Source organism: Poecilia formosa, unplaced genomic scaffold (assembly GCF_000485575.1).
Source record: "Poecilia formosa unplaced genomic scaffold, Poecilia_formosa-5.1.2 Scaffold178, whole genome shotgun sequence".
In the NCBI taxonomy this organism is placed as follows: Eukaryota; Metazoa; Chordata; class Actinopteri; order Cyprinodontiformes; family Poeciliidae; genus Poecilia; species Poecilia formosa.
The window spans coordinates 1,307,584-1,333,047 of record NW_006800117.1 but is presented as its reverse complement, the minus strand read 5'-3'; the positions used below and the strand labels follow the sequence as shown (position 1 = coordinate 1,333,047).

At 37.0% G+C, this 25,464-nt stretch overlaps 1 protein-coding gene across 10 annotated transcripts in view; it reads left to right on the top strand.

The window, feature by feature from the left end:
• Positions 1-1,277: 1,277 nt before the first annotated feature.
• The window catches only part of impg1b (interphotoreceptor matrix proteoglycan 1b), a 32,183-nt gene continuing 7,996 nt past the window's right edge, over positions 1,278-25,464 (top strand). For 2 of the 10 annotated variants that reach the window (XM_007565544.2, XM_016678266.1), the window contains exons 1-13: positions 1,283-1,834; positions 8,169-8,384; positions 9,313-9,479; positions 9,577-9,602; positions 10,196-10,230; positions 10,306-10,352; positions 10,426-10,566; positions 11,193-11,251; positions 12,196-12,392; positions 13,083-13,385; positions 16,523-17,019; positions 17,740-17,829; positions 24,801-25,020. In XM_007565544.2, coding sequence (XP_007565606.2) covers positions 1,768-1,834; positions 8,169-8,384; positions 9,313-9,479; positions 9,577-9,602; positions 10,196-10,230; positions 10,306-10,352; positions 10,426-10,566; positions 11,193-11,251; positions 12,196-12,392; positions 13,083-13,385; positions 16,523-17,019; positions 17,740-17,829; positions 24,801-25,020 — 2,065 coding nt within the window. In that variant the 5' untranslated portion in view covers positions 1,283-1,767. Of the gene's footprint in view, positions 1,835-5,232; positions 5,543-8,168; positions 8,385-9,312; positions 9,480-9,576; positions 9,603-10,195; positions 10,231-10,305; positions 10,353-10,425; positions 10,567-11,192; positions 11,252-12,195; positions 12,393-13,082; positions 13,386-16,522; positions 17,020-17,739; positions 17,830-24,800; positions 25,021-25,464 lie in introns of those variants that run through there. The other 8 variants (XR_001663855.1, XM_016678265.1, XM_016678264.1 and 5 more) reach the window with 7 other exon arrangements.

The following is a 25,464-nucleotide window of genomic DNA, read 5'->3' as shown; positions in this document are numbered from 1 at the left end:
TTAAATATGCTCTCTGACCAAAGGATATCCAGGCTGTGTTGAACCTGTTTGTGCAAGCCCTGATCTGCATAATAGGTTATGCAACCTCTGCTGCTGGTGCCAAGTTCCAGGATGATGTGAGCAAAAGGCACTTAGCACACTGACAGTGACACTTCTGCTGCTCAAGGTCTATTAGATCACAGAGATAATCAGCCCTGAGTGGATATTCCCAAAGACGTGTAAGTGGTGTTTGACGGCTAACGTGACTCAAATTTTAGATCGCTAACCCTGACGCCTGCATGTCCTCTGCTTTCCAGAGCCTGGAAGAAAATAGTGTGGCAAAGATAACACTTTTACATCTCTTAGTAAGATGTTTATATTTCTTGTTTTGTTATTTAAAATCTCCAGCGGTAAACAGAGTAGCAACTAGTGTTGTAGCAAAATGCATTTTATTTATAGTTCAACTGTGAATGTTAGGTAATTAGAGTCAGCAGCTCATAAAATGTAACATTAAGAGCTAATTATGCTGGAAAGCTTTAAGGCTGATGCTGATTTTGTCATCTGCATTTGAATTTGATTGAACTAGGCCAATTTTGTTCATTGTAAAGAAAATTTTACCTTCTAGACAAACAGATGGCTGTGAAGTCTCATTTTCACAAATCTTTAAAACTAATCTTGAACTGATTTGTTAAATTTATTCCTGATCTTCACCTTCAAACTACTGACTTAAAGCTTAGCGGAGACCTGATGTGTGACTCCGACCGTAATCCTGAAGGATTGAGGTCATAAACTGGCCAGGTTTACTGGAACAGTTGGGCTTGATGGTAAAGCACACTGAGGGGTTTTAAAGCTCCTTGCACTTTACGGCTCAGCTGCACTGCAAAAACATAAAATCGTACCAGATTTGTTTCTAAAGCAAATATCTTAGTAAACTCTGAACAAAACAAAGCCAGCTTATAGGTAAATTTTCAGCAAGATATAGGAGCTCGTTTTAAGTCAATAATTCCTTTATTTTGTTGAAAAAATAACTAGTTTCATTGATAGATTTTTTTCAATTATGCAATACATTTTTCCCAGGTTATAACTGAAATAACCTGCCAGTGGAACTGGTACATTTTTGTCAATATTAAGGGATTATTGACTTAAACAAGCTTTTGTATTTGCACAAGAAACTTGATATAATTTTTTGTTTTTGCAGGGTAGAAACAAATGATATTTCATAGTATTCCTTTTTTGCCTTACCTGCTCAACTGTACACAAACCATGCAGCATTTTATCGAAATAAACTGAAGAAAACTTTACAGATTTAAAAAACGACTCTGAAGTTGTAATTAAGCTTCTGATTCAGTGTGAAAACACCAAGTTTGTTGAAAAGACAGACGAGGGTCCAGACGGTAACTAACAGGATGAGAGTGAGCGAGCGACCACGTGGCCCAGCAGGGATTACGAGCGGCAACAAGAAGGTAAAGAGATTAGAACGAAAACACAGCCTGCTTTTTTAACCTCGTCACTGTTGGCACCCTGGCAGCACAAAGGAAACCCCAGACCCAAACTTCTCCCCTTCCTCCTCCCTCACTCCCTCAGGCTCCGTCCGTCCATGCAGCCAGTTCTGCAGCCGCACCAGGAGCCGCTCTGGGGAACAAACGCAGGAGCAGAGCAGTCTGCCTGATGGGAAACGCCACCGCCTCCTGATGGACTTGGCATCAAGAGATTCTGGATTTTTCTGTTTGGCACCTTTTCTTCACACATGAGCTCTTTGGAAGTGATAGAGACATAATTCAGCCCATCATGCTTTTAAAGTCAGGAGTATTTCTCACCTTGTGTCTGTTTACTCTTCAGGCTAGTCGAATCAAAGGTGAGTAGAAAGACAGAAACTGTGACACTGCAAAAACACAAAATCTTACCAAGTATTTTTCTCTAGTTTCTACTGAAAATATCTTATTACATTTAAAATAAGACAAAACTAACTTACAAGTAACTTTTCAGCAAAGAGTTACTTGTAAGTTAATAGTTTAAGTCAATAATTTCTTTATTTTCTTGTTCAATTGGCAGATTATTTCAGTTATAACATGGAAAAATGTCTTATTTTCTACTTTTTTTACTTGTCTTGGAAAGGCATTTTTTTGCAGTGTTTTTATCATTTTATTTTACTATTAATGCTTTATTTGCTTAACTGAGTCACATTTGACTCTTAATTATCCAGAATTGTCAAATTTAACAAACGTTTTCAACACTGCAAAACACAAAATCTTACTATGTCTTTTTTTTGTTTCTACTGCAAATAAGATAAAACTGACAAGTAACTTTTCTGCTTGTGTTAAGTCAGTAAATCCTTAATACTGATGAAAAAATAAGTTATTTAGTTTTTACTTTATCAAGACATTTTCTCCATGTTCTAAGTTTAAACAGTAAAACTATATAAATATTAACTGAAAACAAATTTCTATATTTTGTTGAAAAGTTACTTTCAAGTTGCTGCACTTAAACAGTCAAAACTAAAGTATTTGAACAAGAAACTAGACAGAAATAGTTGGTAAGATTTAGAGTTTTTGCAGTGGCGTTGGATACTTTTTGTGCTGCTTTTCGTATGTTGTTGAATGACAGCCCAGCTCAGGCATGTTTGTGTCAATAAAATAGTAAGTAAACATCACAAGTCCAAAATGTCAGCTCCATCTTAGGGAGATATTAGATTTTTGGATGTCAAGCAAATGTCAAACTGCTCGCAATCAGTTTTTAAGGTCATGAACATTTTCTGTCAATCAGCCTGACATATGAGAGTTGTTCACCAGGATGGAGAGTTTTAGCAGAGCAAAATGTTTTCCGTTTGCCTCGCTCGGTGCGATGTGCCCCGGGGTGAGCTCATTATCCGAAAGCAAACAAAAGCCATTTTGTTCTCACTGTTGCAGGACGCTAATCTTTTCTGGCTTGTAATTCTCTAGTGGGGCCTTTTTCAGGCGATGTCCCCTCGCTAACAGTCCCTCCTGCTGTGCCTTGTGTCCCTGCATGTGTGCGACAGCCGCCAGCTTAGGGAGACCAGAGGGAGTCCTGGTGCTTTATAGGGCTAAAAAAATGATTTGTTGAAGGGACTCAGCTGACCGGCCCTAAGCAGGCGGAAATTGTCTTAAAGGTGACCTTTTATGCTTCCTCGAACAGGTTAGGTTACCTCTACACAAAACATGTTCATTACATTTTTTGCACAAAATCATTCTTGGATAATGAGACTTTAGTTTTCTCAGTTCTGCCCGTTTCAAGCTCCTTTCACAATAGTTTGTTTTAGGGCCTCCTGTCACTTTAAATTAATGTAATTATACAACCATACATCTTTGAAAAGCAGAAGTAGAGCCTCCTGCACAACCAACAAGAATGCAGCAAGTGGTTTCTGCATAGTAAGTCAACAAATAAACATTTGTCTTTTCCAGCAGCCATTGTACAGGTCATACACTGTAAAACCAGCTGAACAAATGAGCAGGAGCTCAACTTGGGTTGCTAGGTAACAGGCCTGGGCTTCCCTAGGGTTGCTAGGTGAGGGACAGTGCATGCTGCTTTGACGTGTTACAAACCAGATGTTTTTGAAATGACTCATTTTCCACATACCAAAAAACATCATTTACTTATTACCAAAAAATAACTGGGTGATATTTTTCTATTTTAGCACTTGGGCTGTTTTGAGAACAGCAGGAGATACCAAAGGGAAGTAAAAAAGACGTGCAAACTTTGTATAATACATCTGCAGCTGACTTGAAACCAAATCAATGAATATTAGTTTTCTATGAATCTACAGAGTAGACCCCAGCCAATTAAACTATATTAGCTGCATAAAATTATATATATTTTTATTTGACCTGAATGTTAAAGTTCTGTCTTCATCTAATCTTGTAATTCTGTTTTAGTGTTTGGATTTTATTAGGACACCTCGTTTAAAAAGTTTTCTTTAACAGTAAAGTCAAAGTCAAGGAATCAAAATATTCATTCTTCACCTACAGACATGGAGAAACACAGAGGAAGAATAAAAAAATAAATGTGTAACATAAATAAAATATAGATGTAGAATATAGAAGCAAGGATTTTACAGAATGTAAAACATTAGAATTATGTACAAACTAAAAAAGTCAGAGAAATTGCTAAAAGATAAAGAAAACGATGTTTAAAATCTTTCTTCTGCACTGAAAAGTTAAAAGTGAAAGCTGATTCAGGGTTGAGCAATGATGCACACAAAAACAATTTATTTTTATTAGCTTAGAGAATAGGCTGATATGATGAACTCCAGAAATACTCCGCCTGAGCAAAAGTTAATTGAAGAGACAGAGATTGCCTTCAGTCTAAATCTAATTTAATTCGGCTCATTTTATTGGTATCTCCTAAAGCAGTTAAATTCAGTTCATGACGGCTGATATAAAATGTTTTCCATCAGAGGAAGCCGATTCACAGACCTTCAGCAATCCCTCCTTTGGAGCAAGCATGTGGCGACAGTGGATTGCATTGAGCCACTTATCAGCTTTTCATTTGACAGAAAATAAAGGTGCAGTAAAAAATAAATCACAATTCCTGGTGCTGGGGATTCTGAATCAATTCAAAATCAGTTTTAAAATGTCTTTAAATTGTTCATCTTTGTTGGTAAAGTGCGTCTCTCTGCGCCGCCACGCAGCCTCTGTCTGCAGTCTGAATAATTCTTTAATATTTTTCTATTTAAGTAAAAACCAGGCAGCTAAGCCAACCTAATACTGATAAAAAGTTACAAATGTTTATGCACAAACCTATTTTTGTTTAAATATAAAATGTATTGAATTGTTTTAAATTCATTGTTCTGTTTGTTTACAGCCTTTTTGTGAATCACAAACTGCAAAAACACAAAATCTTACCAAGGATTTTTGGTCTAGTTTCTAGTGCAAATGTCTCAGTACATTTAAAATAAAACAAAACTAACTTACAAATAACTTTCCGGCAAGATAGTGGAGCTTGTTGGAAGTCAATAACTTAAAATCGCAGAAATGACTGAATCCATTGTCAGATTCTTTTCAAAATAATCTGCTAATGGAACCACAACGTTTTCATCAATATTCAGGAATTATTGACTTAAACGAGCTCCTATATGTTGCTGAAAAGTCAGTTACAGGTTAGTTTTATCTTATTTTAAGTGTAATAAGTTATTTACTGCACTTAAAAGAGAAAAATGTGTTTTTTTGGATAAAATAATAAAGTTGACTTTCTTTTCGTTCCTTTTGAAATCCAGCATCTTAATCTGGCAACAAACTGTGACAGAGCTGTAATTATGTAATTTACACTTATTCCTGTGGTTTGTCTTCAGCCTTCTCTCAGTTTCCTAATCCAGGAGCGATGATAGTTTGTTATTTGGGTGCAGTGACCTCCAGTCTGCGTTTTGGGGCTCATAAATCCTGGCTTATTGTCTTAAGAAGTCCTGGAAGATTTGCCAGCTGGCGTCACAATCAGGCCAAAATTATTCAACAAGGCGGCCGGCCCACACGTTTCGGATCGTCACGCTGGCTTTTGTTACGCTGCAAAATTACTCTGCTGAACAACAGAAGCTCTGGCAGAGCTTCTGAAGGTAAAAAAATAGCTTTTTATTTTTAGGTAATTTAATCTGTAATTCAGGCTGCATTATGTGAAGCATCTCTCTGACAATCAGCTCTCGATTTGAGATGCTGCTTCCATTTTCCACTTCTTTGTCTGCTTCACTCACAAAATCGTACCAAGTATTTTAGTCTAGTTATTAGTGCAAATATCTCCGACTTGAAATAAGGCAAAACTAATTTACAAATAACTTTTCAGAAAGATATCGGAGATAGTTTTAGGTAAATCATTTAATCCTGAGAAGAAGTGCTTGTTCCACTGGGATTATTTCACTTATTAGGAGATTTTTCCCATCAAATAAACATAAATAAACAAAAATTGGTTTATTTTGACTTTTGGGTTGTTTCTGCACCTTTTATTCATGTCTTTGGTATTTTCAGTCAGTTGTGTTGATTTCCTTGTTTCTTTGAATTACTTTGGTTGTAACATGTATTAGAAAAATGTCAAGCACATTTTAAGGGATGTAAAACAAAAGTCAATTAGCAAAAAAAAAAAGTATTTAAAACACAGAAAGGCACAAAATGTAATTGTCTAAAAATGATGTCGGAGAAAAATAACATTAAAAACATTTTTGTTGCTGTATTTTGTCAAAAATGCCAAAAGAGTCAAGTAGCAGCTGTTCTTTCACCCCAAGACAAAGTGTTACATTTTTCATTTTCATTTTTTTTTTGCACTTTTTCATAACTTCTTCCAACCACAAACCATCAGCTCCAAACTTTCCATACCTAAAAGTTTTTAAATGACTTTGCACCTGAAACCAAACACACATTTAGTCCAGTAAATGTTTCGCTGCAAACGTTAAAATGCTGTTGAGACACATTCACAAAGGAAGCAGCAGAGAGTAACACTGCTCAGCAAACGCCATAAGTCACTTTGTTGGATTAACTCCGGAGCAAATTAAATACTCCTTACAGATAGTGAGCCTTGGCTGACCCGGTCCTGACGCTACGGGACACACAAAGGCTAATGTCTTAATACTCACTCCTGTAATTTAAACTTTTAGTTTAAACTTCATTTGGTCCACCGTCGTAGATAAACTTTTTTTTCAACTTAAAGGAAAGACGAAGAGACAAAAGCAGCTTTGAGATGTTAAAGTTCCCACAAACGGTGTCTCTTATTTAAAGCCTGTGTCTGTATTTTTACTGTTTCACGCTTTGAGAAGAAAATGGCGGCTGAATGTTCCCACATGTTGAAAACCCAGTTCTGACGTAGAAACAACATCCTGTTTGCCATGATGATTAACGTCAGATTTATCTCTGCTCACATGAGAAAAACAAACCCAGAGTCCACAAACCTTTTCATTTGCCACTTTTGCTGTTTTGTGCGTTTTTGGATATAATTACTTTAAGAAATCAATGCAGGAGGTTTGTGTTTAATTATGGTGCGACTCGGCAACGTGTTACCAAAAGATTTGGGATATTGGGATAAGTCCGTCTGAAAAACAGCCTGGAGCTCCAGAGGAACTCAGTGTTCCAGCATTTTTGCTGTTTTCTGGAAGTTTGTTCCAGATTAGAGGAGCATAGAAGCTGAATGCTGCTTCTCCATGTTTGGTTCTGGTGATGCAGACCAGAACCAGAACCAGAACCAGAACCAGAAGACCTGAGATGTCTGGAATAGTTTAGAATAGTTTTCTGGTCGATTACCTGATGGTCCGGTTTGTTAGTCAAACCTCGCTCACTGCAAAAATCCAAATTCAAACGTACTTTATTTATCCCAAAGGGAAACTAAATGTTGTAGCTCATCAGTTCAGATTCTTCAGAGTTGTTGAAGATGGTGATGGCTGCAGGCAGTGGTTGATTTTCAGACCTTTGCTGAGGTAAATGAGATCAGTTTCACATGTAAGTATCGGCCAATCACCGATCTCCCAAAATTAAACAAATCGGGCCGATTTTTTTGGTGGACCTGTAGTCTGACAGGTTGATAAAACAAAAGTACTAGTTCCACTGGCAGATTATTTTACTTGTTACGAGAGCTTTTCATTAATATTAAGGAATTATTGACTCTTGTATATTAATGAGAAGTTACTTGTAAGTTAGTTTTGTCTTATTTTCAGTGAACAAAGTTATTTGCAACAGAAACTAACCAAAAATACTTGGTAAGATTTTGTGTTTTTGCAGTGAACCAAATAAGACTCAGTTAGAGTTGCAAATATCACATAACATTTTGAAACAACTTTTTAGACAACTGTGGAAACATTTTATTTCTCTTTTCAGGATTTAAAGATAATTGGTTTTGTTTTTTTGAAAAGCACTTTGGTTCCAAAGTTTTAAAACAAGGTACTGGTACTTTTTGTGTCATTCTCTTTGGAAATCCAATGCAAAAAAACTGCATTTGTTATGTGAAAATGCTAATTGTTTAAGGTCCAAAGAGCTCATGGGATAAACCAACAACAATACGAAATCTCCATTCAAGTACATAAAATAATAGCAGAAATGTTCCCAGAAAGACTTTGCCCAAACTTCACGTTGTGTTTACTTTGTAATTATCCTCAAATAACTGACATAAACATGACAGCCTGTTCAGAATAACCAACGTTTGCTGTAATTATCCTGTGTTTTGTTGAAACATTCCTGCCTCCTCTTTTGTCTCTCCTCCTGCAGAACTGAATGACATAAACTTTTCTGGGCTCAGAGACGTGAAGTACCGGCATTTTCTGGAAGCTTCCCGACCCATCAGGCATGCGACCAACGTCCGATCCGAGCAGGACGGACAGCGGGTGAAGAGGTCCGCCGTCCACACCACAGGCGTCAAAGTGTGTCCCCAGGAGACGATGAAAACCGTCATTGGCAGCCACAGGGCCTACTACAAACTCAGAGGTCAATCCGCTTTGACTGTTAAAATGAATTTTATATAAAATCATGACCCGGCTGCTCAAAAAACTCATTATAAAGCATTTTTATGATGCCACAGTCAACTCAGATGGTTTTCAAAATAAAAATGCTGCTGATAAAATTCAACAGAGACACTTGAATTATTGACGAAACACACAAACATCCTCCAACATGCATTGTGGGTGTTTTAGAGGAACTAAACGGGGATGCGACGGTTGCAAATGGCTTGTTGTCAAAGTCATCCCAGCAGCTGCTGCAGCATGTCATTTCAATGTGAGACAGATTAAATTGTTCTATTAGAGGTAATGGCATCGTTTCAAATGGGTTTGTGGCAGAAACATTTCCCTCAGGCGTCGGGTTGGACAATGTGGCGCTCATTACAGGCTGAAACATGTGGCTGCTTTACTGGCCCTCTGCTCCAAAGACTCACTAAAACATCGTCAACAAGCCGTAGATGTACAGTTCACCCTTTGGGAGACGTGAAGAAAAATGATCATAGAATGTAAGCTGAAAATAAGTCAGCTTTCATATTGTTTTAATAAGCAGAGTTATATAATTTAACCATTTTCAGATTAACTGAATTCTTGCTTTTCGTGAACAGCAGTAATTATTTCTGTCATATTCTGATTTATTCTAGAGAAGTAATTTCAGTAGTTACTCTTTAGTTTCCTGATTGTAAAAACACCAAATCTTGCCAAGTATTTTTGTAAAGTTCTAGTGCAAATGTCTTGGAAAACTTGAGATAAAACAAAACTGATTTTCTGGTAACTTAGTTTTATTTGAAGTTTGCTAAAATATTCTAACTAGAATCAAAACAACCGGGTTGGACTCTGTTTTGCAGTGAACAGTTTGAGCCTCGGTTAGTCCTGCTTTTTGAGGATTCTTTGTTTTACACCAAGGATTTTGCCGTCAGTTTGTCAGGAAGCGATCTGGGAAGCGTTCCGGATCTTCTTGGACCGAGTCCCGGCGCCGGAGGAGTACCGGACCTGGGTGTTCACCTGCCAGCATCAGAACCTGTGCATGGATGACCTGGCCCAGAACTTCAGCAGCTCTCAGGAGCATCTGGACCTGGTGGCCAGAGTGAGCAATGCAGACTCACATTTCATCACAACTTGTTTACCTTTAACAGTAAAATGAAACTTTTATGGATTCCACTTTCTTTTTCTTTTCATTTCAGAGAGTAAAAGAGACTGAAAGTGAAGGGTTGGTGCATCATCCTCTGAATATTATATTAGATATGTAGAATTATGTCAATGTTTTTACCTAAATTTGTCTTATATGTCAAAAGTATCAAGGATCAGTCTTTATCTTTACCACAAATTAAATGAAGTAGCAGGAGATTTTTGTATATTACACATGATTTGGATTTATTGGGAACCAACATAAAGTTAAGTTAAAGAATGTTTTAGAAAAAGCTACATTAATTACATATTAATTGTATTTATTGCACCTCACAGACTTCTGACAGAGCAATCGGGCCACCGTAGATGAAAACATATAATGATAATCTGGCCAACTTTTCCCAAAAATTTCAAGAATAATATCTTCTTACAAGTAACCACCAACTGTCAAGAGCAGCGTAAAAAAACTTAAAATACAACAATATATCTGGAGAAGCAACCTCTTGACTAAAAGAAATAAATTAAAAGAATAAACAAACTTCACATCCAAAACAAAACCCTGTTAAATGTGTAATTTTATTTTCTCTCTGTGCAACACTGTACAAATTGTTACATATTCAGAAAAACACCTAAATAAAAATGTCACAGTAAAAGAGATGTTCTGTTTCCTTGCAGGTTTGTTGCAGCTAAAGAAGAGCCAAGCAGTGAATGTAAGTCCTGCCTTCATTCACTAAACCATATTCTGTAAATCTGTGGAGGTTTTCTGTTAACGTCTTTAATTTCAGGCACTTGGACTCCTTCTCCCATTCTGCTTCCAGCAGAAACTGACGAGGTAAATCCACCATCAGAATTCACCGTCAGTTTTCCAGAAATACCTAAACTGTTTGCATCTTTTCGCTCCCCAGGCTAAAGACCTGGTTAAGGAGAACTACGAGGAATACATTGTTGAGTTCAGCATCACCGTGTCTGACCCGACATACAGCGAAATGCTTAGCAACCCCGCAGCGCCGCATTACAACGGCGTCACCAGAGAGCTCAGAGACAAGGTGAGATCAGCCGCCTGCAGCAAATGTCAGCAGTCCTCCTCCCAGCTGTTGTCTTCACCTTTATGCAAACGGCGGCAGCCTGCGGTCGCTCCAGCAGCAGCGCCGGCTCTCCCAGGGAGGGTTGAATAACAACGCAGGAGGGAAATGCCAGATTTTATTGTACTCTTAGGAGGAAACCTTTCCCCGATTGATTCAACAGCTTTAATTCAACCTTTAGCATCTAAACTAAGGAGTGCTAACAGATGAGTGACTAAGAGCAGAACAGAAATCAGGATTGTTCACTGCAAAAACAAGATTTTTTGTCTAGTTTTTACAAATGTTTTTAGTACACTTGAATTATGACAAAAATAATGTAAAACTTTTCAGCAAAATAATAATAAATAATTCCTGAATATAGACACAAAAAGTAGAAATAGACACAAATACTCTGTAAACTTTTTGTTTTTGCAGTGTAAATCCTTTAAACATATCACTCTGCCAAGAAGAAAACATAATAACATAAGATTCATTTTCTTTAAATGAATTGGTAATAAATAAACTTTTTATTTATATTTCCATTCATTCTAATTTACTTGTAAGATGATTAAAACTGAACATGCAGACAGAACTTTTTCTTTTCTTTGCAGATGGTTCATGTGTTTGAAAAAGTTCCAGGATTCAAAGAAATACGTGTTCTTGGATTTCGGTGAGTTTAATAAATGTCTTGGAAACAAATCAACTAAAATAAATAAAATGTGTTTATAGTTATTTCTTCTTCTGTTTTGTGGGTCCAACTGTCAACTCAACTGCATTTCCTTTATAAATATGACTTAGTTTGGGGAAATATGCAGGTTTTCCAACAGTTTAGGGTTAAATATGTTGCATAATCTAAATTAATGACCTAATTGATGAATTACTTTGCTTTGATCAAGTTTATTGAATTTTAGGGTTTCCCCATCTGAATTTCCTGATACCAGTTTGAATTATACAAAAATGGGCATTTGACAAAGAGCTAAACAGTCAGAAATTAACAGCAATAATTTGGGTTATTAAGCAATTTAAATATTTAGTTTAAACTAAATATGCTTTGTAAACTAAATAAGTAACATTTATTTGGAACCAAATATTTAGCTTGATAAAACATTTTTCTTGGAACTGTTTTATTTATAAACTCATGAATAACCTGGTAAAATATTCATAAAATTGAACCTATTTATTTTTCACATGGAAGGCTAAAAATAACCCAAATGATTGTTTTTTATTTTTGACTGTAACTTTAAGTCCCTATTTGAAACTTAAAACATTTTGAAGTCGATAAATAACATGTTATATGGTGTTCATTAGTATTGGTATTATATCTTTATAAGCAGCGGAAAACCTTTTGTTTATAAAGATATTTTCATGCAACAACAGAGAATTTAATGCTAGGCTAACGCTAGCATGTTTGCTCTTTGTTTTGATCTAACTTATGATTGATTACTGGTCCAACAAAATGATGCTGAGCGCTTGTTAAACAATATTAGATGAAATTGACCAAATAATAGCAGCACAATGCGAACATCAACAGAGATTTGAAAATGTTGGACTGATTTTTGCAGAACATTCAGGCTGTTCTGAGTCTTCCTAACGGATTTTATTTGTGTTGATTAGCTCAGAGGATCTCTCTGTGCGCTACGCTGTTGTCTTTAACGGAGAAACGGAGCTGGACGGTGACAGTCTGGAGATGGAAGAAGGAAAAGAGACAAACGAAGACGCGAAGGCCCCGAAACTGAAGCGCATCATCGTTACGGCCTTGAAGCAGGAGCCGACGCTGCTGCTGGACATACAGACGCTCAGCTTCCAGGCTGGTAATCATTTTTAGTCTGATGGTTATTATGGGATGAGTTTGTAAAGTTACACAGCAGAACATTAACAGAAATAGTTTTGGTTTATTTAGTCTGTCGGAGAGAAAAACATGTTTCAAAGTCATATTTTCACCATGTTATTCATACAGATGTCAGATTTTCAAACTAAACATTTATTTCACAAACTAAATATTTAGTTCAAATTAAATGTATGAGTAAGTTCAATATTTAGCTTTCAAAGTAAATATTTGGTGTACAAACTAAATTTTGTTTTTGCTAACTAAAAATGTTGCTTATTAAAAGATCGTTGGCATAATATGCTTCAACATCATATTTTGTTGGAAAACGTTATTTAGCTCCAAATTCAATATTTATCTTGCTAAATAAATAATTTTCAAAACATTTTATTTCACAACTAAATATTTTTCCAAGCCTCACATTTAATTTTCAAACTAAATAGATTATATGGGAATTGGCTTGCTGATAAGCGGAAGTGGAATATCAAAATAAAAGCTCCGTTTTCAGGGCCTTTATATAAAATCTGCTGTTATTAGAACTGAATCACTTGAGTTTAATGTTTAACTTGGAAATGAAATTAATTTAATTAACATTTTTTCCTCTAAATAAACGTAAACGTTGCTTTTGTTTTGTCTTACCATGAAATGGCTTCTAGCTGTTGCTGTTATTTTGCAGTGACCATGGTTTATCCGGTGGTGGACTCCATGTCCACACAGGAACCAGAAGATGCCAGCCCACCCACCCAAACTTTATTCCCCACTGTGGGAGTTTTGGAAAACAAGCTGAGGGATTCAGCTACTGTCAGACCAAAAACAAACACCTTTGTGCCTTTTATCCCCACCATCCTCCCAAAGACCAGCTCTAGCTTTACTGGTGGGACTCCTTCAATGGCAGCTGCAGAAGAAAAACCCACAGAGGAGGAAGAGGAGGGAATGGGGGAAGAGGAGACTCCACTGGGTGATGGAGGTGAAGATGGAGGTGAGTGAGACTCCGAGGCTCTGAGGTGACAGACGATGACCCTTCTTCCGGTGAATCCAGCTTATAAAGCAGAATGTCAAGGAGAGCCAAGTTTAAAAATTTAAAGCTTTATTGATTAACCACACACTAAACTGTGGTGTAGACTCCATTTAAAGCTATTGATAGGTAATTAGAAGAGCTCTGGAAATGAAAACCGCACTCAGCCGTCGTTGTGTTGGCTCCGTGTTTCGAGCTGTTGGCTGCGGATCTGCAGAGTTAAATAAAAACATCCAAACATAAAGGAGTAAATCGGAAACCAGCTGCAGAAAAGCAGCAAAGTTTCTACAAGTTCCACCTGGTTAAATTAATCGTGTTTGTAAAATCATTAGTATTTAAACCTCAGACCTATAAGAACTCATTAAATTATCTTAGAATAGGCTATTATCTTAGGCTAAACATTTCTTTCTCTTGGTGCATTTTAGTTGGTGCCCATTTGCTTTTGGGCTGTAAAGGTGAAATTTTAACATGTTTCATATTCAGCAAATTGTTACATGAAACAGGTTTAAGCAAAGTTAATTCGCACCAGCCCTGTTTAGTCCATTTTAATCAAACTCCAGTTTGTTTGTCTAGAAGTCTGGTTTGTTTGGTTTGGTGTGAACGCAAAATCAAACTCCAGAAAAAGTGAATCCGGTCCATTTAATGCCTACGTCTTGGTTCGAATGAAGTGAACTCTGGTTCGGTTTGAATGTATATGTGAACTGGGGATCGCTACAAAAGCAGGAAGTGGGCTACAGCGCAGTGCATTGTGGGTAAATACAATAAAATAAAAAAAACGTGCTAATGATGAGAAATGACTCGTGGACAAAAGAGAAATCCTACAACTGCTAAAATCTTAACGCTACTCTATTTTTGTTTACATTTTTGTGAAGAAAGAAGTTGCGATCAGTGTTTTCTTTAGAGGTTTTCATGTTGTTTTCTTCATTGGTTCTTGATGCAGCGCCCCCACAGGCGAGGAGGGGAACATATTTTTAAAGGATTTGGCTGGTTTGGCTCAGTCTGTGAGAAAAAGAACCACAGCGTCTGAAAATATAACAAATGCTGCAATTTTGGTCCCAGATCTAACTGTACTGGACTATCAGCTGTGAAAATACCCAAAAATGTAAATAAATATAAAAGCTCCTGAAGGAAAAGGGGCTAGATAAAACAAACAACAATAAGACAGATTTATGGGCACATTTCTTTCACAGGCTGTTTGGTGCCTCCCACTGTGAGCCTCACAGTTTCCACGGCATAAAAACACTCTAATCCTTCAGGCAGGATGCAGCAACACAGCAAATGATTGCTCACATTACACAGATAATGAAAAATAAATAGGACACAAATTATGTGAAATTTAAGACCAGTGATGGATAAAATGAACACTTTAAAAACCGTCAGATAAATATTTTATGACTTTTAAAAAGATGCTGCTGAATCTCTAAATGATCAAAACAAAGACAACAGATGAAGAAAGGAACACTTTTTATAATAACTTTATTATTTTTAGTATTTCAGCTGTACCTAAATGACTTTAGTTTTTTACAGGGAGCACTTTTAAAGTCTGTATTTTCTATTTTATGGTCCCATATCTTCCTCCTGAACATCCGACAGAAATCAAGTCAGATGTTTCTGTCACAGTTTCTGGGAAGGACACAAACTTAAGAGTTTGTAAAAAATAACCTTATAAAGTTACAGCATCTAAATGCAACCTTGACTGACCCAGGAAATAGAAATGACAGCATGATTAGACTTGGTGTTGTCACTTTACCCTTGGAAAGGCTCCAGCAGCAGGGGGCCGGCCGGCCCCTGGTCCAGTCATCACCGAGTCACGCTGCGCTGCACAGGCGCATTTCATCAAGTCTCAGCAACATTTCCCACCTTGACGGCTGAGACCCAAACTTTAGAGAAATGGTGCGTCTTCAGATGTCACATTTAATAAAAATGGTTAATCTATAAAACTTTAATATTCCACAGTTCAGTGTTTATATAATAAAGTCTGCACCAAGTGTTTGGATTGAGATTAAAAAGAATAGTTTGTCATGTTTGATAAATGAGCTGCCAGAGTTGTGAAATTTAATGTTTAGGAATAATTTATATTAAAATAGGGATAAATCATACAGTTAGGACACTTATTTTAAATAAATAAAAGCACGGAAGCAGCTACAGCTCTAGTCAGAAATTAACACTCAGGAACGTTTAGAAACACAGTAACAAAAACTGATTAACCTTTAAAACTGTTATAAATGCAAAAACAAACAAACTGCCTTTAGTTTCCTGAATGTTTTCTTCATAATGTAGAGCCAAAAATCTAAGAACTTACACAAACAGTTTCAGAAGTTAAACTGGAACATGAGTTTAATCCTCTGCCTGAGAAATGTTTGAAAACGTCTCACTTCTTAAATCCCAGGACCAGTGGTGGGCTCACGTCTGCTAGCATGTTCTCTGCCTGCGGTGCGGCACGGCTAATGATGTTCACTGTGTCCAGAAGGCAGCAGTTTAAAATCTACTGTCCTGTGTGCTTTCTGAGCTGAGTCAGAAACAAAGTTAGCAAAACACAACAGTTATAAAACTGAAACTACGAGTAAAACAATAACTTCTTGTTGCACAAACTGTACATGTAGGTGTGTAATCACAAATTGATATACTATGTTGACTGGCCAACTCAACGTTTACACTCACATGAAAATGGCTGCAAACAGATGCACAATTATACAACCATACATCTTTGAAAAGCAAAAGTGGAGCCTCCTGCACAACCAACAAAAATGCAGCAAGTGGTTTCTGGATGGTAAGTCAACAACAAAACACTTGTCTTTCCAGCAGCCATTGTACAGCACATACAATGGTAAAACCAGCTGACCAAATGACCTGGAGTTATGCTTGGGTTGCTAGGTAACGGGCTGGGCTTAGTTGGGGTTGCTAGGTAACGGTGCAGTGCCATTCGAATGTGGCTCAACACCAAAACATCTTATTGCCAAAAACATCTTGGTGGTTTTTGTAAAGCCCTTGTGACGGTTTCAGTAGAAACACAAATGGAAGTACAAAAATGTAACTTTAATGTGTTTTTGGATATAGAAATGTTAATGCCACCCCTCTGCTGTTTTGTTTCTTTTCACCAGATCAGGAGCTGGTGGGAAGTTCAAGCTCCAGGCCTAAAGGAGATCAAACTGCTGAGGTGAACCTGGATCCACCCACAGATCCCGCTGACCCGGTTTCCACTCGATCATCTGGTGAGGACGCCATCCAGGGCAGCGAACCTGAAGCAGACGTGGAGCCTTTACCGTCCCCTGAGGACGGAGGGGAAGGTCAATTGGATCTGACCGCGGTCACCCAAACCGCTCCTGGAGATTATTCACACACCGCAGACGGAGTGACAGAGCAACAGGAAGAGGAGAGCGGGAGCGGCTTTGCGTCAGAATCTGATGAAGGTCCGTACGGATCAACAGCCGCGCCGGCGATGAGACAGGCCAGCACACCTATGATGACAGCTGTGGAGCAGAGCAAAGAGTTGGTGGTTTTCTTTAGCTTGAGAGTCACTAACATGATGTTTACTGACGACCTGTTCAACAAGAGCTCCCCAGAGTATAAGTCACTGGAGAATACCTTCCTGGAACTGGTAGGTACTCAAGCCTTTGTGATGGATATAATGCTCCTGCATGCTTCACTGTCCTACTTTATATTATGAAACCAGGCAAAATGTAATAAATACGACTGACTAAATATGGCCGTGCTAAGAAAATCATGAAAAATGATCAGAATTAAGTACATATATCACCAGAACAAAGTCATAATATGACATTATTCTGGTGTTATTATCATCACAAATAACAATAATGGTAATATTATTAATGCGTTTTGAAATATTGTTACTTTTTATTGTATTGTGACTTTATTCTCATTGTTTTGACTTTAAAATGACAATCATATTTTGACAAATGACTTCATTCTCACATTAATATGACTTTATTCTAATAATTACGACTCTATTCTTGTATTATTTCGATTTTATTCTTATAATTAAATTTTTTTTTCATTGTTTTTCTTACTATGACCCTAACACTCCATCTTAACTAAAAATGTTGCAGTTGTTGCACCACTTCTTAACATTTTTATGGAGGAAAAACAGGAACAGACGAGATGCTCTGTGTGCTGTGCAGTAAGCCTTATCCTCACAGCATGAACATGGAAAAGCGAATACATTGTTGCTGTTTGTTTTTGTTTGGTAAAAGACGTCTTCAAACCGAAAACCTGCAGTATGTTAACACGTTTGTTCCAGAGGAGCCGCCGTGTTGACGGTGTGGAAACACTTGTGGTGAAATTGTTCTGTTTCACTTAGACTCAGCACTTTGGGTCCAGAAACCAGCCAAACCCTGGAGCTTCCATTAAATCTGGGCTGGGGAGACAGACAACGTTAGCCTCCATACCGGTATCTTTTTATCTGTTTCCATGCTGGAGCTCCTCCTCCTCAGTTTGTTCACTAACAGCGTCCAAATGCAGTACGTAAAACCAGAAGCACCTGATCTTCCTAACATTTCACATTTCCATACTGTAAAACATTATTCTTTTCTGTACTTCTCATCTTTATGCTTTTTGCCTTAATCTTTTGAGTCACACTGCAGTTCATCTTTTTTTTAATCTGTCCTGAAAATATTTCACTAACATTCAGTTTGTGCTGCTGACTTGCTTGTCTGTATTCATGTTTCTTTGTGTTTTTAAAATAGCACACGTTCTTGTAAAATCTGTTTGCATTTTTCTTTGTGTGTGATTTTTTTGAAATGATGTAAGTCGTAAGTGGATATGAGAGGAAATTCACAGGCTGCAAAGCCAAACAGGATAAATCCAGTCTGCAGGACTTTTACATAACTAAAAGTCTGCAACTCAAAACGTTGCTCAACTGTGAACAGAGATTTATTTTACTTTTTTTAGCTTTGCGCTCTTAGAGTTTGGTTTGTGGCAGCTTTGTAAGATATTTTTATTTTCTGAGTTTCTAAGCAGCGTTTCAATTGGTAATTTTAAAGTTATTATCTAGCACACATTGTTAGGAGGGAAAATGAGGACAAAATGGTTTAGCCTTAGAAAGGCTTTGCCTGGTCCCAAACATGCTCTGAGTATTTATGTAAATACTCTGAAAGTAAGACAGATCTGGTGAAAGGTCAGCACCAGAAGATTTAACTTAAAAGGAAAAGCTTTTAGGAAACGGGTTTCTGCTTTGTGGCTCAGCCACTGAAAGCTTAACGTGTGCAATGTTAGTCCAGAGTGTTGATGTCTAAACAAACGGGTCGAATATTTGATTTGATCCTTTCTCTCATCTTCACTGTGTGTGTGCAGTACAGAAAACAGGTGAGAACATATTAACTGGTCAATACAAAACACAACTTTAACAAGCGTTAAATTCTAACAAAACGCCCGAATCGTATCAGTTTTGCTCGTCAGATGTGGCAAGAAAATTAAGAAATGAAAAATTTCTTTATTTCTTAAAGGAAAAGTTTGTTTTTCACACAAATCACCAGTGAGATTAAAAGTGGTTGTAGCCGTGATTCTGTGCAACCTGCATTTTTCAGTAGCATCTCATAAAACAGATTTTAGAGGCCGCTTTACTGAAACTTTTACAACCTTACTTTCCAAAACTTTCCAGGACTTTTTCACCAAAACTTGCTGGCTATTTTTCGATAACTTCTCTCCGTCTTTCAGAGGGTATAAAACTTCCCTGGATTTCTTTTTGACATTTTCCCAGAATATACTGGAAATTTCTTTGGAAACCTACTGGTACTTTTTAAAACACATTTTAGAAAATTCTATTCTGCTGGGCGTTTTCTCAAAACTTCCTGGTTATTTTCCTGCACTTGGTGGATATCATAACGGTTTTTTAAAATCAAAATAATATTTTTCAGGACATTAACAGTTATTTTCTCAAAACTTACTTGTTACTTTCCTGAACTTTCCGTGAACTTACTGCTTGCTTGCATTGAACTTCCTTGTAACTTTTTTCTGGGAGTTATGCCGTACCTTTACAGAAATCTCACAGACCTGACTGCGCATTTTTTCCAAAATTTTACAGCATATATTCGTGGATTTTTCATGGAACTCACTGATTACTTTCCTAAAACTTAACCAGTACTTTTTAAAACTTCATAGTTACTTTATGCAACACTACTGACATTTCCTGACTACGTTCTAGTATGGAACTTACTGGTTACTTTCTGGAACTTTCCTTGAATTTATTGTACCTTTATTGACAACATGATGGTTTTCTGCCTTTAACTTGCTGGATAAATTCATTGAAATCTGAAACATAAACTGTGTTTTCCTTGAATTTATTGGGCACATTTACATTTTACTGGTTACTTTCCTGGATCTTTGATTAAACTTATTTTATACAATCCAGGACGTTCTGGGTTTTCCTTTGATATACCCAATGAGCGCTTTCCACTCTGTGCTGCAGAAGCAATTTTATAGCATTGCAAAAAAGGAAAATAATCCTTTAAGTCTCAATATTACAGACAAAACTATTGAGTTTTTATTTTCTTATTAGTTATTTTGCTACTTCAGCTTTTATGTATCATAATGTGGTGCTAGGAAACATATAAAGCATTAAAAGTTTATGCTGAATGTTGCTTCTTAGTCGTAGCATCTGTTAAATGACTAAATGCAATTTAAACATTGTCTCTATTCAGTTGTGGAGTTTATTTTACTACTTATACAGACAAAAATGCAGCATGGCTTCACATTTCGGATGTTACATTATTTGCATGTCTGATGCTGTAAATATAAACCACATGAATCAGTTTGGCTTAGAATAGTAAGTTAAAAAGCTTTGTGAGCACTTTTGGGATGTTTTGCTGATTTATGCTTTTGTTTTGCTAAAGCAGAGTTAGTTTATGCATGGAGGTCAGGAGACCTTTTCCTGTTTTAGTCTTCGGTTTGTGACGTGGAGTAAGCAGCTTAGAGGAGTTCTCGTCAACTCCTGCATCACACACTCTGTGCTAATGCTGGTTTCAATCTCCTTAGTGTGTTTATGTTGACATCTGGATGCAACGTCACCGAAAGTACCACAGGAAACGGAATAAAAACAATCAAGTCACTTTTAGTTTTTAACATCAGTTATTTTTATTTATTTATTTTTATTAAACTGTATTTAACAATCTGCATTAGGGTTTGGTATGTTGGCATACATGCATGTTTAAAATGAGCAGATGCATTGAAACAAAGGATAAATGGTGGACTGTCACCAATGTGTTGAGCTGGATTTGAGGGTAACTTGTCTTGTCTGCAGAGAAACTATTGAAAGGAAAGCAGAAAGTAATGTATAACTGATAAAAGCAACACTCCATCTCCAATTTTTAGTGGTTGCTCAAACCTTGGATTTTGCTTGTTAACTAATTTGTTGAGCTTCCTGGCAAAACTAGATTTCAGATGTTTGATCCGGTAAGTATTTGCCGCTCTGAGAGTTACCAATATATTCTGCGTTTCCATTGCAAATGTGTACAAAACTTTGTTGATATTCTGCTAATAATTTTTCAATTGCTGTTTCTCCATTAAGTAAGACACACAGTTAAAATCTCATTTGAGTAAGTTAACATGATACGTTGTTAAAAACATGCGGCCTCTTCATCCTCCTTCCACTTCATGTTGTCTTCTTTGTGGTTTCCACCAGTAGTAACATCTGGTTGTTGATCACATGACTTATGTGATGCAAAAGTGTTTCAGTCGCAGTTTTGCAAATCAAAGTAATTTCAATACAGCAGAAAAAAACACCTCATCATCGTGCAAAAACTTTTTCCATTAATTGAATTTATTTTGTGATTCCAATTTGTTTAAGGTCAATGGAAACGCAGCTATGTTCTCCTTTAAATGGGCGACTTCTCATTTCTCTTAAACGATCCAACCTGATTTCATCAGAAATCATAACGAACTGCTGAGTATCATGTTAATGAGCCCATTTAAACAGACTGAATGCTCATATGTGTGTACATGTATGTTTTATCGGCCCATTGTAGCTCGGATTACTCCTGTACCTACTGGTTTGTGAAGCAACCAAAAGAAATTGGACATGGAGTTCAGAAAGTGTTTTTTTCTTCACATTGAATGAAAATAAACATGGTTAGTAATCATTGTGACTCTTCAGTGACATCGGCACCAGGCCTGTTGGTTTTAACAGAACCAGTAGATACATGCGTAACTTTTTATGAACCATCAAGTCATGGATGTAGAAGTTCTGTGGTTTGCAGTAGAGAGATCCTTTAAAATGATTGTGTTTGTAAACTGTTTGCAAGTGGTTCCCTGCTGGTTGCAGCTGCAGCTGTCAGAGCCGTGGGTCTGTGTGAAGTTGGCAGGTGATTGGTGCTCACCTGTCCTGAGCAGAGCTCCTTAAGGCTTCTTATCACTCCTCCGCCGCTCAGGCCTGCTAAAGCAGCGTAATCTCTTCCCCTCACGCTGCAGCAGTTTCATCTGAGCTGAACTTGGAAGCCATTCAGATCAATGACCCTGATGGAGCGCCGTTTCTTTAGCTGTCTGATTTCCTGCATCAGTTCCTCCACAGTTTGGCTTTCCACACTGCAAAAACACAAAATCTTACCAAATATGTTTGGCCGAGTTTCTACCAACTATTACTCTTGAAATGAGATAAAAATAACTTGCAAGTGACTTTTTAGCAAGATGTGAGAGCTGGCTTTAAGTTAATAAGCCCTTAATATTGTTATTTCACTTCTAACGTCATTTTTTCCGTGCTATAGGTGAAATAATCCACCGGTGGAACTAGAAGTTTTTCATCAGTATTAAGGAATTAAATCATTAGAACAAGCTCTTGTATCTAACTGAAAAGTTACTTGTAAGGGTCAAAACATTTTTGTCAAGGCTAAAAAAAATTGAGTGCTAAAAAAATAGTTTATCTATTAAAAATAAACTAAGCATGCAATGCTTTAATTAAACAAAGTATTAGATTTGTTCCTGGAAAAGGACACATTAATTATTCTAGATCCAAAACTTTAAAAGGTTCTACAGATTTGCATTATTAAAAAAACACAATTTAGTCATTTCTGATCAATAATATCCGGATTTGAGTCAATTTTTCTTGTAAAATGTTTGCTGTATTTAGCCAAGTTTATTAAATGAATTAAAAACAGATATGAGTGCAGCAAGTGAAACTGGTCCTGGCAACAGAATGGAAAAAACATGGTTATTTAAAGACAAACACTTTGAGTTGTAGCCAGTATTCTTTCATTGTTGGAAGGTTTTACTTTGAGATCATTTTGAACGCCTGAGCCTCGGGTCAAATTTATATCTTGAAATGAAGTTTGGGGCCACACACAGTCAGTCCAGGGGCTGCCAGTGGCCCCCGAGCCACACTTTGGACACCCCTGATCTGAACTGACAGTCTGAATAAGAAGAGCTTTAATCAGAGGAGAAGCCAAGAGGAGACTCTGGAGGAGCTGCAGGGAACCAAAGCTCAGCTGGTTAGCTAACTAGCTATCAGATGAAACCCCAATCGGTCCATCTAAACTTTGGGGTCCAACATTTCCCTGTTTTTTCTTTGAAAAACATTGAAAACCGTCTTTCACCTCCTTCCGGTCCAGGAAAACTAAACCCTGAAGTCTGAAGGGAGATGAACAGTTTTGTAAGTCACTGTATGTCCAAGTTATAGTCAAATATATTTAAATTTAAAGTTTAAATTAAATTGGAGTCAAAAGTAATTTTACTGCTTTGGGTGTTTGAAGTAGCAACTTTAAATTATTCCATTAGAATTTGATACATTTATAATGTAATTTAGTCTCTGCGTCAAGTTAATCCAGTTAGATTTAGATAGCGATGCTGCTGTGCAGAGCCTGACTATTTTATTTGTCTTGGGTCCCTTATCTTATTCACATGAACGACTACGAGGCATGCACACGAAATATTTAGGTTGCAAGAAAGAGATAAATGACTAAATTAGATGAAGCAGACTGTGTCTCATTGCTTGGCTACAGAAGGAAAACTATTTTCCAACACAAACATCTCTACAGTTATGCAGAACTTTTGTCCAAGTGTTCTGCAGACAAAAATAGTCACAATAACACAAAAAAATCACAAATAAAGGAGAAGCATGAACAGTTGAGTCAAATGGGGAAAATCTGATCTTTAATAAAAAGATCTGTATGCCTCTGTACAATAAAATATAATTAAAATCACGTGTATAAGTTTGTTCACGCATTAAGCCGTTAAAAACACGCGGCGTCATCATCCTCATACTAGTTCCTGTCGTCTTCTTCTTCGTTGGTTTCGTCTGGTTGTTGATCATGTGACTCGCGTGATGCGAAAAAGTGTTTCCATTGCAGTTTTGTGAAATAAACCCATTTTGATACGGCCAAACAACAACAACCTCATTGCCAAAACTCTTTACTGACAAACAAGAGTTTTTCAAAATTGGCGCGTTTCCATTAAGCAAATTTATTATTGAAATGTCAAATTTTGCAATTACACAATCAATGTAGACGCAGTTACAGTGATGAATTAGTTCCTTTCTGATTTAGGTAATTATTAATGCATAATGTATCAATTAAGATTACCTGGGTACTGAGGAATACCTTACTCATATATTAGGCGTAAGGCAGCCAGAGCGTCATCAGCTGATCCTGAATTTATCCAAATCGCTGAGTCATGGCTGATTTCCACAAACCATCATTTTAGAAAGCATTCACACGCCTCTCTCCATAAATGACCATTTTACTTCCTCAGCAGAAGCATTCTGGTTCATAATAAAGATTAATTCTTAAAACCTATTTTGTTCAATCTTACTTTAACTGTTTGCCTTCGTCTTACTGGAAATATTGACCACTGATAATATCATTCATCTTTTCTTTCTGTTAGTTGCTTTAAACCTACAGTTAACTGAGTGACTCTGCTCCTGCAAACCTCTTAGTATAAATGTAGGACAGTCTTATGGTGGATTAGTTTTCTGTTTACTTGCAATACACATTCTTTTTATTAAACTATTTTATCCTTTCACCGTTTTTATAATTTGAAGGATTAGCATTTTCGCGGCACCGGTGCTTAGAAACCAAAACTCCAATTTTGTTCTGCATCTAATTGTAGAATCAGTGACAGAAACTCATCCTTTCATGCTCACATCAAAATTTAATTACAAACTATTCATAGAATTCACTCTTATATGTGACCTGAATAATAAAACTTGAGCGCTGTCACTAAAGGAGAATAAAATCAGAAGATAATTAAGTTTTTTTAGTCGACTCTAACAAATTTAGCTTTGTTTATTAATTTAAATTTTCATAGACAAAGTAAAACTTATTTTTTTAACAGCTAAAATCTGTTTCCTGCAGCAAATTGATTTTTGCAGCACTAATCCTGTAATTAACATCTGAGAAGCAGCAGCTGATGAATCTGTCCCCCTCTGTCTTTGCACAGCTTCTGCCATATTTACAGTCCAATCTGACTGGATTTAAGCAGCTGGAGATTCTCAACTTCAGGAACGGCAGTGTTGTGGTGAACAGCAGGATGAAACTGGACAAGCCGGTGCCGAACAACGTCACAGAAGCCGTGCGCTGTGTGCTGGAGGACTTGTGCAGCGCCGCGTCTAATCGGCTTGACATCGAGATTGACAGTCGCTCTTTGGAGGTTGAACCAGGTGAGAAGTTCTTGCTGAAGTCTTGGCTTGAATTCTGTTACTTTTTCACTTGTTTTGGTGCTTCAGAAAGGATATCCGCATTTAGTTTTCAATTTTCAGGGTGAAATTAGCAACACAGGAAGCTTTAAGTTTCTGTCTGCCATAAACTGTCAATCACACAAACCCGGCTCCGTAGTTTGTTGCTTTCATCATAGTGATGCACAAACAGATTATTTAACTTATAATAAGACATTTTTCCACATTATAAGAGAGATAATCTGAATAGTTGACTGAAAACAAGATTCTATATCTGGCTAAAATGTTACTTGTGTCCAGAAATGTTTGGTAAAATTTAGTGTTTTTGCAGTGTTGGAAAAGGTTTATGTTGATCTGGCCTTTTCAGGGTCAAAGTACGGAACCGCATTGCTATCATGCAGGAAAAAAAAAAATTCGATCGCTATCTCG